The sequence below is a fragment of the Neolamprologus multifasciatus genome, chromosome 1 (assembly GCF_963576455.1).
Source record: "Neolamprologus multifasciatus chromosome 1, fNeoMul1.2, whole genome shotgun sequence".
Classification (NCBI taxonomy): domain Eukaryota; kingdom Metazoa; phylum Chordata; class Actinopteri; order Cichliformes; family Cichlidae; genus Neolamprologus; species Neolamprologus multifasciatus.
In genome coordinates, this window is record NC_140439.1 from 21,875,289 (window position 1) to 21,889,996 (window position 14,708).

The 14,708-nt window shown below is 41.5% G+C and overlaps 1 protein-coding gene across 1 annotated transcript in view; it reads left to right on the forward strand.

The window, feature by feature from the left end:
* LOC146525708 (DNA-binding protein RFX7-like) overlaps positions 1–14,430 on the forward strand; it is a 28,481-nt gene extending 14,051 nt beyond the window's left edge. The window contains exons 6-10 of the mRNA XM_085158317.1: positions 2,252–2,336; positions 2,453–2,666; positions 5,530–5,810; positions 6,652–11,166; positions 12,217–14,430. Coding sequence (XP_085014443.1) covers positions 2,252–2,336; positions 2,453–2,666; positions 5,530–5,810; positions 6,652–9,798 — 3,727 coding nt within the window. The 3' untranslated portion in view covers positions 9,799–11,166; positions 12,217–14,430. The remainder of the gene's footprint in view (positions 1–2,251; positions 2,337–2,452; positions 2,667–5,529; positions 5,811–6,651; positions 11,167–12,216) is intronic.
* The last annotated feature ends 278 nt before the right edge of the window (positions 14,431–14,708 follow it).

A 14,708-nucleotide genomic window follows, 5' to 3' on the forward strand; every position in this document is an offset into this window, starting at 1 on the left:
ATAATTTGTGGACTTGGCTCCTTTTATTACAACATTTTTACACACAAATGTCCAAAAAAATAAATGCATTGTGAGTCAGGTACAGAATGGGAGATTGCAACTACAGGGTGGGCCATTTATATGGATACACCATAATAACATGGGAATGGTTGGTGATATTAAAGTCCTGTTTGTGGCACATTAGTATATGTGAGGGGGCAAACTCCTTCAGATGGGTGGTGACCATTTAGAAGTCGGCCATCTTGGATACAACTTTTGTTTTTTCAATAGGAAGAGGGCCATGTAACTTTATTCTAGAATTCTAAGAATAAAGTTACGTTGAAACCAAGCACACCATTGTTTTTCTTGTGACATTACCTATAAGTTTGATGTGTCACATGGCCCTCTTCCTATTGGAAAAAACAAAAGTTGTATCCAAGATGGCCGACTTCTAAATGGTCACCACCCATCGTTAGGAGTTTGCCCCCTCACATATACTAATGTGCCACAAACAGGACTTTAATATCACCAACCATTCCCATGTTATTACGGTGTATCCATATAAATGGCCCACCCTGTATTGTTCATATTTGTTTGAATTGGTGACACTGATGCTTGGTTCCCACATACAGTATTTAATTTCTTGACTACAATTATTACCTGACTGGACAAACATGAATGTAACGTGTAACTTCGCTGACTATTGGAGGCATACGATGGCATACCAATAATTCTAGTTATTTGTTCTAGTAACAGTCGGCAAAGCTTTCATCTACAATTAAACAAAGCCTGAGTGTAGCATGAGACATTAAAGTCATCAAAGAGTGTTACTTAAAAGCATAAATCAAGCTTCATCAGAACTGAATCTTTTAACAGAAAACGTCTTTGAAGTGTGTACACACTCTGTCCCAGCCAGTGAATACTATAAATACTTTTTTCTGCTGTTTTGCACTGGTCTACTCATCATATATTATCATCGTTTAGAGTAGCAGAGCCAAATGCAGGTTGCTGCAGGCAGAGGATTCAAACAAAAAGTAAGCTCTTTAGTTCCAAAAGAAGCATAATCCAAGGAGAAAATCCAGAAAACATAGGGATCAAGAAACAAGAGAACTTGCAAAGCAACAAAGAACAAAGGAAAGACACTCAGAGGGTAATTAGGGGAAGTGAAAACAGGAAGGTGACAAGAAAAGGCCTAAAGTAATTAGGATTAATTAACAAAGTAAAACAGGAAATAACTGAACACACAGACAGGATACAGGAAAAACTGTGGACAAACCAAAACACCAGGTCCCTGTACTGCAAAGCCAAATCAACATACCCAAAGTATCAGTTATCTGGATTCGCTTTACCCAACATCAAAAATCAGGACGAGTGGTCGGGCAAAGCTGGTGATCAACCCGGGCTTTGTCAGTCTACCTTGATAAAGGTAGACTGGAAGGAGGTAGAGCGGGTCATATACTAATCAGAAGGCTGGTAGTTCGCATCTCCAAAAAGTTATATAGAGTGCTCAGTAAGAGTAGAAAAGCTCTATATAAGGACTTGTAAAGATAAAAGTGTGTCACTGGCAGCATTGAACCAATAACAAATATGAAGTGAACTGGGAACAAAGTGACCAATCTTACACAGGGATATGAAAAGGTTAAGAACAGGATACAGAATCAAAGCAACACAGGTGCAGTTTGCAGCTGACAGGGAAAAAATTTGGGAGTAAAGAAGCGGCTAAGGTTCTATATTTTTAATAAAACAAAAACTTCAGGCCCTCCTACTCCCCGTGCACAGAGGTCCAGATGATCTTATGAGTTTGTAACACTGCAGTCGTGGTGATTCCACACCTTTTGATCTCTAATCGGGTATATAACCTCATTAAGTGCCGGTTAGGGTTGCGCCAAATGTTACTATGGTGATTATGTCCCATTAAAAAGATCCACCTTGGATTTAGCTGGAGAAGCCAAAATCCTGCTTTGTAGTACGGGACTTTGGAACAAAATGAAATAACAACAAGACTTAACAAGAACAGATAAAAAGTAACTCCAATAACTCAGTAATGCTCAGTAATGCTAATTTAAGGCTCAGGTAACACAAAAGATAAATATGGAAATTTGGATGCAGTTTACGAATGAGAATTGGCGCTGCCAGTTTTCTGTTATCACATGGCGTATTGAGCTGCTAATACTACACAGGCTGTGTTTTATTCAGGGTTTCCTCTGTATAGTTCTCATATGTATTCTTCGGAGATCTTTTGAGATTTTTTTTTATCTTAACACTGACTCACATACTGCTATAGTGGCCTAAGGAAGAGACCATTTGTTCAGATGCCGTCTTTACCAACTCTGGACCTCCATAAAACAGGAGATGGAGTAAGCACATTTATTTACACTTATTTTCATATTAATATTAATATTATGTCTTTGGAATATAGCTTTTTTCCATATATATGTGTCTATATATAAAACTAAATGTCAATTGTTTGCAGCCCCAGTGTGATGTACTCGACTCCCCGGGCCAGCTGAGCAGTATTAAGGAAGAGGTGCGGTTTGCAGCCTGTGATCTTGTGTGTGAGTGGGCTCAAAAGGTGCTCAAACGCCAGTTTGATGCTGTGGAGGACCTGGCTCGCTTCCTAATCGACAGCCATTACATCAGCAACAAGTCTTTGGCAGCTCTCACCATAATGACCGGCACAGCAGCAGGTAGGACACTTGACAACTTGATGTTCCCAGAGTGCAGAACATAAAGGTCAAGAGTGACTTCTGGTGGCAGCTCCCTGTTAACGCACCTATGGCTTTATCCGTCTATTGAAGTTCTGTCTCTACACCAGATTAATGTTGTTCTTGGACTCTTATACTCAGGAACATCAAGCAGTCTAACTTGCCAACCTTGCAATAAATCTTTACAGCGATTATAATCTTCAGTTTTACTTTAAAATAAATTAGAACTTTTTGTTCAACTGTGTAATCATTTCAGAAAAAACATGTTTGTGTTTATTAAATACTCAATTTGCAGTAAAACTACTTAAAATAGGTTTTCTTTATAAACCAGAAGCAGTTTATAAAACCCATGTGCGATCATTTTTGCCCTGAAGCTTGCATACCAATGACAAGCTCAAGAAGACAGATTCAGAGGTGTCTCGGGATTTCAGGCTTCCCACTTCAAATGGAGCGTAGCGCAATATGCATTTTCCACAGAAGTGTGCAAATATCTAAGCTGTTCTATATATATATATATATATATATATATATATATATATATATATATATATATATATATATATATATTACTTAAACATGTAATTTTGATGAAGAGCATTTTGTGATTGAATCAATGCAAAGAAAAAGACAACAAAATAATAATGTCACTGAATTGTCACATCATTTTAACATAAACTGAACAGCTACCCTCGGCTGCTCCTTTATTCACTAGGGCTCTCTTCAGCAGGTAGTTCTGCATTTTTATTTTGGCAGATCAGCTTTTCACTTGTTAGGCTTATTAAACCACTACACAATGGTGGTATATATTTGTATACCTCATAAACTGGAAGGTTCAGTGTTCAGATTTAAGTAAAAATAATTGTTTAACAAAGAACCAACAAGAAGCTCCCAGACACTGAAATGTAAAGTGGGGATGCAAAGAAAACATGTGGGATATAAGCATAACTGAGCCAAGAGAACAGCAGGAATCTCTACTTTTAAGAGATAATGTGCGATTGTTGAAATAAAGGCCCATCATCTCCTGTTAATCTACCCTGAGATTGCACAGTTCTTTGATTCTGTGATTTAATACCATGTACAAAGGCAGTTGGAGAGGCAGACTGCCAGGTTTTAAGAATAAGTTTCTTGGCAACCCTTCCTAGATGCAGAGCAATCTGGATGTCAGGTGGGAGCTCAACGGGGACTTTTCTTTTGTTAGTCCTTGTTTTTCATTTTAATGAGCTATTGATTTTTTGTGTGATGATATCAGGGTTACACAGGAAAGGGACCCAAATACACACTGCTAAGTCAAACCTGAGAAACGTAAAACAACCTTTTATTAAGGCAAAACACAAAGTACACATACGGAAAAGTTAAATAAGTGAATAAATCCAAACAGAAATACAGTAAACACATAAGCAAGTATGACTCAACAAAGAATTAAGGCAACCTTTTCAGGTTTTAAATAGACACATGAAGTAATCAGGGGGCTGGGAAACGCCAGGGTAACAAGACATAGCTGAAGCTAATTAAGACAAAGGAAGTAAAAGTGACGGGAAAGCACAAATAAAACAGGAAGCTACTAAAAGGGGAATCACAAAACAAAGACAAAGCCTTAACAAGATGCAAGAACACACTACAAAGACCAAACTACACCTGTCCAGGGTGTACCCCACCTCTCGCCCTATGACAGCTGGGATAGGCTCCAGCACCCTGAAAAGGATAAGTGGAAGCAAATGGATGAATGGAATAATAATAATAATGCATTTTATTTATAGGTGCCTTTAAAGACCCTCAAGGTCATCTTACAATAGTACAAAAAAAATAAGTAAATAAATAAAAACACAAGGTAAATATGGAAAAAACAAGCATGAAAGTATAAAAGCTAAACAAGGTAAAAATCATGATGCAATTTTGAATAGAGTTTTGAATAGTTTGGAGTGAGTGAAGGACAAAGGCGGTTAATATTGAAAGATGAAAACAGGAAGACCGAGTGATATTATTTATGTGTTGTGAAGGAAAGAGTGCTGTCGAGTATGACATCAAGACTCTTAACCTGAGGGGAAGGTGTGACAACAGAGTTATCAATGGATAATGAAAGACATCTGGTTTAAAGTTCTGATTTGGTGCCTATTAAAGTAAATTCAGTTGTATTGCCATTAAGTTTAAGAACGTTGTGAGCAAACCAGACCTTGATTTCACTTAAACAATCAGAAATAGATATGGGTGGGAGAGTAGCTGTGGATTTGGAGAGCTGTAGTATGGCTGAGTGTAATCTGCACGGCAGTGAAATTGGATGTTATATTTCTTGAAAATAAGAAAAAAACGGAAACAAGAAAATATGAAAATTTCACTTGCACTGACAGAAACTTAAATACAAAATACAACAACTAAAAGCTGTGAATCCAAATGCTCAACACAGAGTGACTAACAACCTGATACACAATACAGAAACCCACAAATACTAAGGAGTAAGAGAAATGGGTGCATCTACTAAAAGTCTCAGATGAGTTTGAATCTCAGTGATCTTGAACTCAAAGTCAAGGTTAGGGGTCAACTTTCCTGAAAATCACCTTGGATTTTCAAAATTATACCATAGGTACATCCACTAGGAGGCTGGGGTAGCACTGGTGGCTGCCAGGTTTTAATAACAAGGAATTCACTTTTGAAACCAGTAGAATTACATCTGAATATATCAGGGAACATGCTGCAAAACACTCTGCTACCTCAAATTTAATTTTTTTTTTTTTTTTTTTTGCAATAACTGAAGATGTACAGTACTAAGTTCCCCTGCACAGTGTTATATATTCTTTTTGTAGGAGCATTTGATGTATACTGAATACAAATTTCTTTTGATTTTCTTCAGAGGTGAAAGGTTCACAGAGCGTCTCAGCCTTCGCCCCAGCTGCAGACGCTCACTCCTTCCAGCCTCATGTGACCATGCTGTCCTCTCCGTCTATCGACGCAAAACAGCAGCTCCAGAGGAAGATCCAGAGGAAGCAACAGGAACAAAAGCTGACATCTCCTCTACCCGGAGAGGGACAGATTAGGAAGGCAGACGACGGTGTGTCTTGTGGTAGTCCCACCCCTCCGTCACCTCAACCAACTATAGGCATCATGGTTGCTGCCGTGCCAAGCCCGATCACGGTGAGAGAGAGAGCTGGATCACACTATCATGTGTCATTTCTTTCCCCACTGAAGGAAAGATTAACTGCACGTAATTTCATGAATGTTTAGAACACAATGAGCCCACATTAGATAAAAAAAAAATACCCTTTTCTAATCTATTAATTAGCTACAACACGTTGCTGCAGTTACTGTTGATTTACATTCTTATAGGTCACTGAATTTTCTTTTCATCAATATAATAGTCAAACTTTCATTTATCTGAGGTCACATCACATTTCTGATCTTATCATTTTGTGTAGTCTGAAGAAGAGATAAGCCAGAAATGATAGTCCACAGAATTCATCATTGGAGTTGGAGTAGATATTCTAACACATTTTTGTATCCCTTTTAATGTCACCAAGGCTGCTTTATATATTTAATGCATTATAAAATCACACACTTGGGATTAAATAGTTGTTTTTACCAATAAACAAAATATCTACAACATACAGTAACTGCATGGATAGCTGTTTCTTAAGTGGACTGAAAACAAAATAACCATAGTTAAAATCAAAAAGGTGTCAAAACTGTCAAAATAAGTAACACCAAGGAGAAAAGTAATAAGGCACCAGGTGAACTCATCAGGCAATGACAGGTGAGAAGACAACAAACATGCGAGGTAAAAACACAGTAAAACCTCTAAAAGAAAATATAAAGCCTGAAGTAAAAAGAGACGAAGGATATATTCACACAGACGTGCAGGGAGGCGGAAAAGGAAACATTAAAAAAAATGGTACCATAAAGCCCCCTCTATCTCTCTCTCTCTGTCAAAGACAGGATATAAACTTTGATGTCATGATTCCTCTTTTTTCCCCTGCAGGTTCAGAGGAGTAGGCCGCTGATGTCCCCGAGTACAGTGGGAACAGTGGAGAGCAAAGTACTGCCAATTAACATCCAGATGGTGACCCAGCCAGTTCAGGGAGTGAAGCAGAGCCCCAAACACCCCCAAAATATTCTGTCCAATCCAGCGGGGGAGCGCACAGCTCGGCAGCGCTACGCTCAAATCCTCCCTAAACCTTCAGCCACCACTGCCATCGCTTTGCGCTCGCCCTCCACCATGATCATCGCAAACAGCCCCATTAAGACTGTTGTAACGCCATGTCATGTCAGCCCAGTCAGTCTCGTCAAAATGGCAGCCATATCGCTCGCACCCAACAGCAGTGAAACTACCACATCCTTCACAAACGTGCTGCGGCCGGCATCTGCAGACATCAACTTTAAAGCTACAGAAGACGCCAGCTCCAGTCAGAGCGCGAGGAGTTCCTCAACGGTCCCCATTTTGGCCCCGGTGGCCAGGCAAGGGCAGACTTCTAACACTCCAAGCATCGATGTAGAAATGGAAGTTGAAGCTATACATGAAAGCAGCCAAATGCAAACTTTGGGCAGTCAAGTTTTGCCACCAAGGGCAATGACCAATAGAGTCAAAGGGGCTGTACAGAGGGCCGCCAGTGTGCCCATACCGCAAACTAGAGGCTTCTTGGGTCTCGAGGAAATGTCCAGCAATAAATGCAGCAGAGAGTCCTCTTCAAGCACTAATACTGTGGCCACAGGCGACAGCGGCAATAATAGCGCTAATAATACAAGCACTTTGCACTTAAATCCCTCCACTCAGAATACCAGCACTGTGTCTCTACTGAACACCAGCAGAACAGCTTCATGTGGGGAAAACAACCAAACTAAGCAAGGCTTCTTGTCCACTAAGAGCCTCAGAAAACGTTCAGGGCTCAGTCCAGACCTTTCACCAATCAAAAGGGTTTTTATACCCCAGCAGCCAGTAGAGGGTGCTGCTGGTCCAGGGTATGGTATCAGAAACATGACGGGTAATGTATCCAGGCCAGGCGCTCCAGCTAGACCTGAAAGTGCACCAGCCACCAGGGAAGTAGAAGTGAAAATGACCACTCAAGTCCACGCACTTGGCACTTCTCCTTCTTTCAGAGCGAGTGGCTTTTACTCTGTTGCCAAAACACATAGTTCATTGCAGAGGAAAAACATTTCTGCCGTTATGGAAACTGGCACTTCAGTCAGTCACGCATTAATACAGCAACATCAGGGGCACGCAGCTGTGCCCGATAATCCCAGTTTTCCAAAGCATTCAGGTGTGGGTTCAAACTCGAGCCTGGAAGGAGTCCAGCAGCAGCCCTGCTCTCAGTCCAGTCCTGCTACTGAAACCTTAGAGTTTTTGAATCACGCTTCATCATCCGGTCAACTGCCCATGCAGACAGACATGACAGATTACTTTTGCTTTGATGATGATGTGACTCAGGACAGCATAGTGGAGGAATTGGTGCAGATGGAGGAGCAGATGAAACTTAATAACCTGCAGCAGTTTGGAGATTCTGTCACGCTGCAGGGCCAGCAGGTTGCGATGCCAAACAACATGACGTCCGCTAATAAGAACATGGCTTTCTATCATGTTGCGAACAACAACAGTAACCCAATCCAAACAATTCAAACGCCGACACCTACACCCATGTCGGAAATGATGGGAGGAGCCCAGGGACTGACAGGAGAAAGCCCCTGCTCCCAAATCGCCTCCACGACCCCGGTGGACAGCGCGCTCGGAAGCAGTCGCCACACCCCGGTTGGGACGCCACACTCAAACTGCAGCAGCAATGTTCCTCCCAGTCCAGTAGAGTGCAGAAACCCATTTGCGTTCACACCCATTAACTCCAGCATTACTGGTTTCCATGACGGCAGCACCATCTCCAGCAGCCCCGTGAAACCGATGCAGAGACCGATGGCCACCCATCCAGACAAGACCAGGCTGGAGTGGATGAATAACAGTTACAATAGCAGCGGCGGGACCACCAGCAGATCCAACAGCGGAATGGAAATTCTGCCCGGCTATCACAGCCTGATAGACGACCATTTTCAAAAACCTCACGCCTTCGCCGTTCCTCACGCGCGGCACCACGACAGCCATTTCGGCCGCTTGACTCCCATCTCACCCGTGCAGCAGCAGGTAGCAAGCATGGCCAAGCAGGAGGGTTTTGCAGTGCCTGCCCCTCTGGATAATAAAACTGCCAACACGTCTGCTGCAAATTTTAGGTGTCGCAGCGTAAGTCCCGCTGTACATCAGAGGAACTTCAGCGGCACAGGAGCAGGAACCAACCTTTCCAATGCCTCCCGATCGGTAGTGTCTCCCTTTAATTCTCCTGTGACGGCTGAGGTGTTGAACATCTTCGCAAACAGCCAGACAAACCTCGGCGTGAACAGCATGGCCCAGAGGAGCCGCTCTGTGCCGCTCAACATCATGATGCAAAGCGAGGCCCCGCCCACACCGGGCCAGCAGTGCAGCACCAAAAGCATCGCCAGCGTCCTCCTGAGCAAGCTAGATGGAGATCACGAGAATAGTGTGCGGGGTGTGGGAATCAATAATTTACCTCCCACCTACACCGCTCGTATGAACCTGACCCAGATCCTCGAGTCCAACTCCAGCCTCTCCTGCACTGACAGCCTGATGACCTCCAACTCCAGCAGTACCTGCAACCTGCAGAGGCCCAATTACCTCATGGAAAATTCTATCAGTGAACAAATGATTCTCTCGGCAGGTCAAGGCCAAATACAAGCAGCCGGTGGAGAGCAGCATCAGCAGCAGTCCATCATGTCAGCTTTGAACTCACAGCAGCAGCAACACCAGCAGTTAGACTTCAGCACCTCTCAAGACCTCCTCGCTGCTGGCAATCAGCTCATGGAGCAGGTGTCAGAGCTAACAGCAGGCGGGGCCGATTTCCCCGGTGAAATCAGAATGACATCGGAGCTTCCCAGTAGCATCAGTGACCTTAACGCATTGGACACAAACCTGCTGTTCGACCCCAGCCAGCAGCAAGGCCAGTATCAGCACGCCGCCCCAGAGGAGCTGGTGGACGATTCGCTGTTTCAGCAAATCACCAGCGAAGCGGCTCATTCAGGTGGTCTCGACTGGTTGGAGAGCAAAGATCACCCAACTGTTGGGCTGATGGGCTGAGAGCAGAGCTTTTTATAGTCATGTTGAACATGTTAATCTGCGGTTGATGGTTGTTTTATTTATTTTCAGGCATTTATAATGCAACACTGGATACAATGAGGTCTGTCCAGATTAAGTGCCAGGCTAAAAACTGAGCTAATGCTGCAACACTCACTGAAAATGCTGGTCATTTCCCTTTAATGAGAGAATATTGCCTCACTTTGTTTGATAAAGAGAATTGTCAACAAGAAAACACACACAGAAAAAAGCTAGGTTTCAAACAGCTAATTTTATTGAACAGTCAGATCAATAACAGAGCCGTGGATCAGTGTGAATAAACCTTATGCAACGCTACTTATTTCTGTCACCGTGTATAAACTGCAGGCTAAGTTAGGTGCAAAAAAACAAATGATATTTAATCCTAAACTAACAATATGTGTTTGTTGTGTAGCTTTACTTAAAGAAAAAAAGCACTTAAAAGGTTTTGAATTTAACATTAAGATATGTGACGTGTACACACATACATTAAATTATTATGCGTTCACAAATACACAGAATCAAATTCATCCATGTAAATCCATATAATGTACTCATAATCTTAATATATAAATATACCAATATAAATATATGTATCTCTTCCCAAACACAGCACTGGCCTTTACTGACTCATTTTGGTGAAATATATAAAAGGTATGCGGTAAAACTTTGAACCGCAAAATTCAGCAGTATAAGTCTATACTGTCTAAAGTTTCTAAAGTTTATTTTAAATAGACTTTGAGTCTCTGTTAATCAGCTGATGAGTCTCTTCAAACCCCTTCATGTAGATTAAATAATAATAAAAATATTATTAGTCCTCTTTTAAGTTGCATTTAAAATAGGTCTTGTATACAGTCATGTGAATAACTAAGTACACCCTTGTTATCATAGGTGAGCACCTTTAAAAAAGCAGCAGTTTTGGTAGTTTGGTGGTCTGGTGCATTCAGGTGTGAGCTAACACAATGACACAATCTTTCCAAGTGTTAACGTCCCAACAAGGCCTGACTGTAGAAATGCCTCAGCTCTACAGGCTTGAGCTAGTATGTTAAAGGTTAAATTTCATCAAAATAGAATTACAAGACAAATATGGCCTGCCACAAAGGAATCCCAAGAGAATATCTCTTCCCTCTGAAACAAACATGACAGCAGAGTTTGCTTTAGGTTTGCCAAGCAGCATCTAAACAAACCACAGATGACACCAAAGTGGAGACAAAACAGGTTAAGAGTCAAGCTTGGCCTAAATTAGGTTATGTACTGTAGGAGATAAATTACCCCAAACACAACAAAATGAAATGTATCAACAGAATGGCTGAAAGTAAAAAAGAATGGAGGTGTTGCAATATCTCTGTGAAGGTTCTCAGTCATCCAGGTCATCGTAGTCAAAGGCGCTTGCAAAGAAAAGCGTCTGGACTTCTTTAAGTTACTTGAAGACGTTTCACCTCTCATCCGAGAAGCTTCTTCAGTTCTAAGGTCAAATGGTGGAGAGTCCCAGATATAAACCTAGTGGGAGTACCCCCCCACAGAGGGACAAAAGGACCCCCTGATGATCCTCTAATCGCCTGAGCCAAGGTGTGGAACTGGGTGTGAGTCCCAATCAGCCAGAGTTTTGGGTGAGTTCATTGTGAAACCTGGCCCCACCTTATCATGCGAATTCCTGAGGTCAGATGGCCCAAGATGTGAGTGGGCGTTAAGGCGTCTGGGAAGGGATCTCAAAACTGGATTATAGATGGCAGAGAGTTGGTGTCGTAAACCACCGCCTCTGTTCAAAGATGGTCGCTCACAGTGGACATAGATTGCTTCTTTCACTCCTCTTTCAAACCATCTGTCCTCTCTGTCCAAAATGTGAACATTGGCATCCTCGAAAGAGTGTCCTTTATCCTTAAGATGCAGATGGACAGCTGAGTCTTGTCCTGTGGAGGTGGCTCTTCTGTGTTGTGCCATGCGCTTGTGAAGTGGCTGTTTGGTCTCTCCAATGTAGAGGTCTGGGCATTCCTCACTGCACTGTACAGCATACACCACATTGTTAAGTCTGTGTTTTGGCGTTTTTTCTTTCGGGTGAACCAGTTTTTGTCTGAGCGTGTTGCTGGGTCTGAAATGCACCGGGATGTCATGCTTGGAGAAAACCCTCCTGAGTTTCTCTGATACACCGGCTACATAGGGGATGACAATGTTGTTGCGTCTGTCCTTCTTATCCTCCCTCGCTGGTGTCTGATCTTCTTTTCTGTGCCTCTTTGCTGACTTTAAGAACGCCCATTTCGGATAGCCGCACGTTTTGAGTGCTTCCTTTACATGTGTGTGTTCCTTCTTTTTCCCTTCAGGCTTAGAGGGAACATGTTCTGCCCGGTGGTGTAGGGTCCTAATTACTCCAAGTTGTACTCCAAGTGTTGCAATATCAAAGTCCAGACCTCAGCCTGCTTTGGGTGGACCTTAAGAGAGCTGTGCATGAATGCAATGTTGTAAAGCAGAGTGGGCCAAAAACTCTCCACGATAACGTGAGAGCTGAGAAAGTCATACAGAAAACTATTACTTCTACGTCATTGCTGCTAAAAGTTGTTCTTCAAGCTACTGAATCACAGGGTGCACTTAGTTTTTCTCAGGACTGTAATTGTGATTATAAAGATGTTCAAATCTTAATCAATCCCTTTAAAGCATATGCAAAATTTACATGCAATAAAAGAAAACAGACAAAAACATAAAATATTAAACCAGCTGTTCTCAAACCGGCATGGCCCCGCCACCAAAATAATTCTCACCTTCAAATTTTATCAATCTTTATTAACAGCAACAACAACAAAAATGAGTCTGAATTAAAAAGAATTTAAATCAGCATCCACACCACTCTGCGGCAAAGAGTCTGTGTCCCACCAGGGGGCCATGCCCCATAGGTTGAGAATCACTATATTAAACCAAGAAAGATGATCTGCTGATCAGCTTTAATTATGCTTTCAGTCTTTGTATGGTTACATGTAGGTGTGTCACACAGACCATTTTATGGGATCTGTGTTGCAGCCCCTGAAAGACGAGGGCTCGACCGCTTAACCCTTACAGGACATTTATGATAAAATCACTTACCTAAGAATTAAACCAAACCTCTGACGGGTCTTCTTTTGCACTTGAAAAATGAACCGAGAGCTTTTTATCACTATTTAAATGTATTATCTATCACGTGCAGATTACTAAAAAGGAAGGCATGGAAAGTGAGAGGAGCCTAACGAGCGTGTATATTACACTTATTCTAATGCACTGACAATCTATAATCCTTGTGCTTTATAAAGGGGGGAAAACACTGTTTGATTTGTATGGAACAATTTTACTCTGAATCCTGAGGTTCAAATGAAAAACAGCTGCCGATCAAATGTGGAAGTCGAGCTTTACACTGACGTCGAGCATCCGGTAAAGAAGTCGTGCAGCTGCTGACTCTAAGCTGCGTCTGAGGGCTTTGGGTTTCTGAGCCTTATGTCCTTATGCCAAAGATGTAAGCTGCAACGTGGCCACGGGTGTAACATAGCCTCCAATGTGGTGGACTCTCTGACAATAAAGTGCTTGATGACGCCTGTAACAAATGTATTCAGAAGAAAGGTGAAAATCTGTAAATGCTGAGGGTTCCTTTGTTTACTGTTGTTGATGCTTTTGTAACCCGCACCCTTCCAACAGGTATGTGATGTTTTCACGGCAGCATCACAGTCGCTAAACCGTGTGTGTCTCTGTGTTAGCAGTAGATCTCTTAACCATGTATTGTTGGTCACACTCACTTAATTTGTTGTACAGATTGGGGGTGTGGCCAGGTGTCCGGTGCTCTTTGGTTTGTTTTATTACTATTTATTATTTTACATTGTGCTATTTGTACAGGATATGTACTCTTGGAAACCATTTAATTGTTTGTTTGTGTGCGTGTGTGTGTTTGTGTGTTCACAATAACCTGACTTGCACTGTTATGATGTTTTGTAGCATACGCTTTAAGTGTCATAGTGTGTTACCGCGTATCACGTGCATTATCAAGACTTTTCCGAAATTTGGCAGTGAATAATGAGAAATTAAAGAACTAAAACCTCGCAGAACTGGATTTTGACAGGAATTCATGCCAGAAAATGTTTGCACTTGATTTAAAATGTGGAAATGGCACTGTTCCTTAATATACGGTGCGTAATTGTGCAATTGTACTTCCCTTCATGAGCTTGAAAGTTGTCCCTCTGTGACAAAAAAAACCAAACATTTTGAATGAACTAAATTAATGTCTGGATTTAATCTGGTGATTTTATACAGAATACTGTATTTTTAACTTCTTTAAAATCTGATTGTATCATTGTAACATCTAATTATTTTGAGTACTTTTTTGACCTCTGATTTCTCTCAGTTTCGATGTTTAACTCCATTGTGGGTCTGTGTGTTTGTTAACGCTGATGTTTCTTTATGAAGAATTTACCCTTCCTCTTGTAAGTGGCTAGGAGCTGTAGAGCCGCCCTCCACTGTGTTAAGTTGCTGTGGTTTTTAATACAAATATTTTCTTTTTGTTGTTGTTGTTTTGCATTTTATCAAGTGCTTTTATAAGGGGAAGTGCTTGTTGATACCGGTTTTTGAAAACTTTTTAAAACTAATAAACATTTTTGAGTACATCTACTTCAAAGATGCTGTGCTGTTGTCTGCCCAGGACACAACTGGATCTTCACCTCTGATATTTTACATACAAAGCCAATAAAGTAGCATAAATTCACCCATACTGATGTTTCATGGTATTAACCAGAAGCATTCAGATGAAATTTGGAAGTTTAATAAGCAGCAGGAAAATTTATTTATTATGAAAACAAATAAAACATATCCTGAAAATGAAAAAACAACAATACAACAAAATAAATGAAATGCAATAAATGCAACTGTGGACACAACTGTTTAACTTC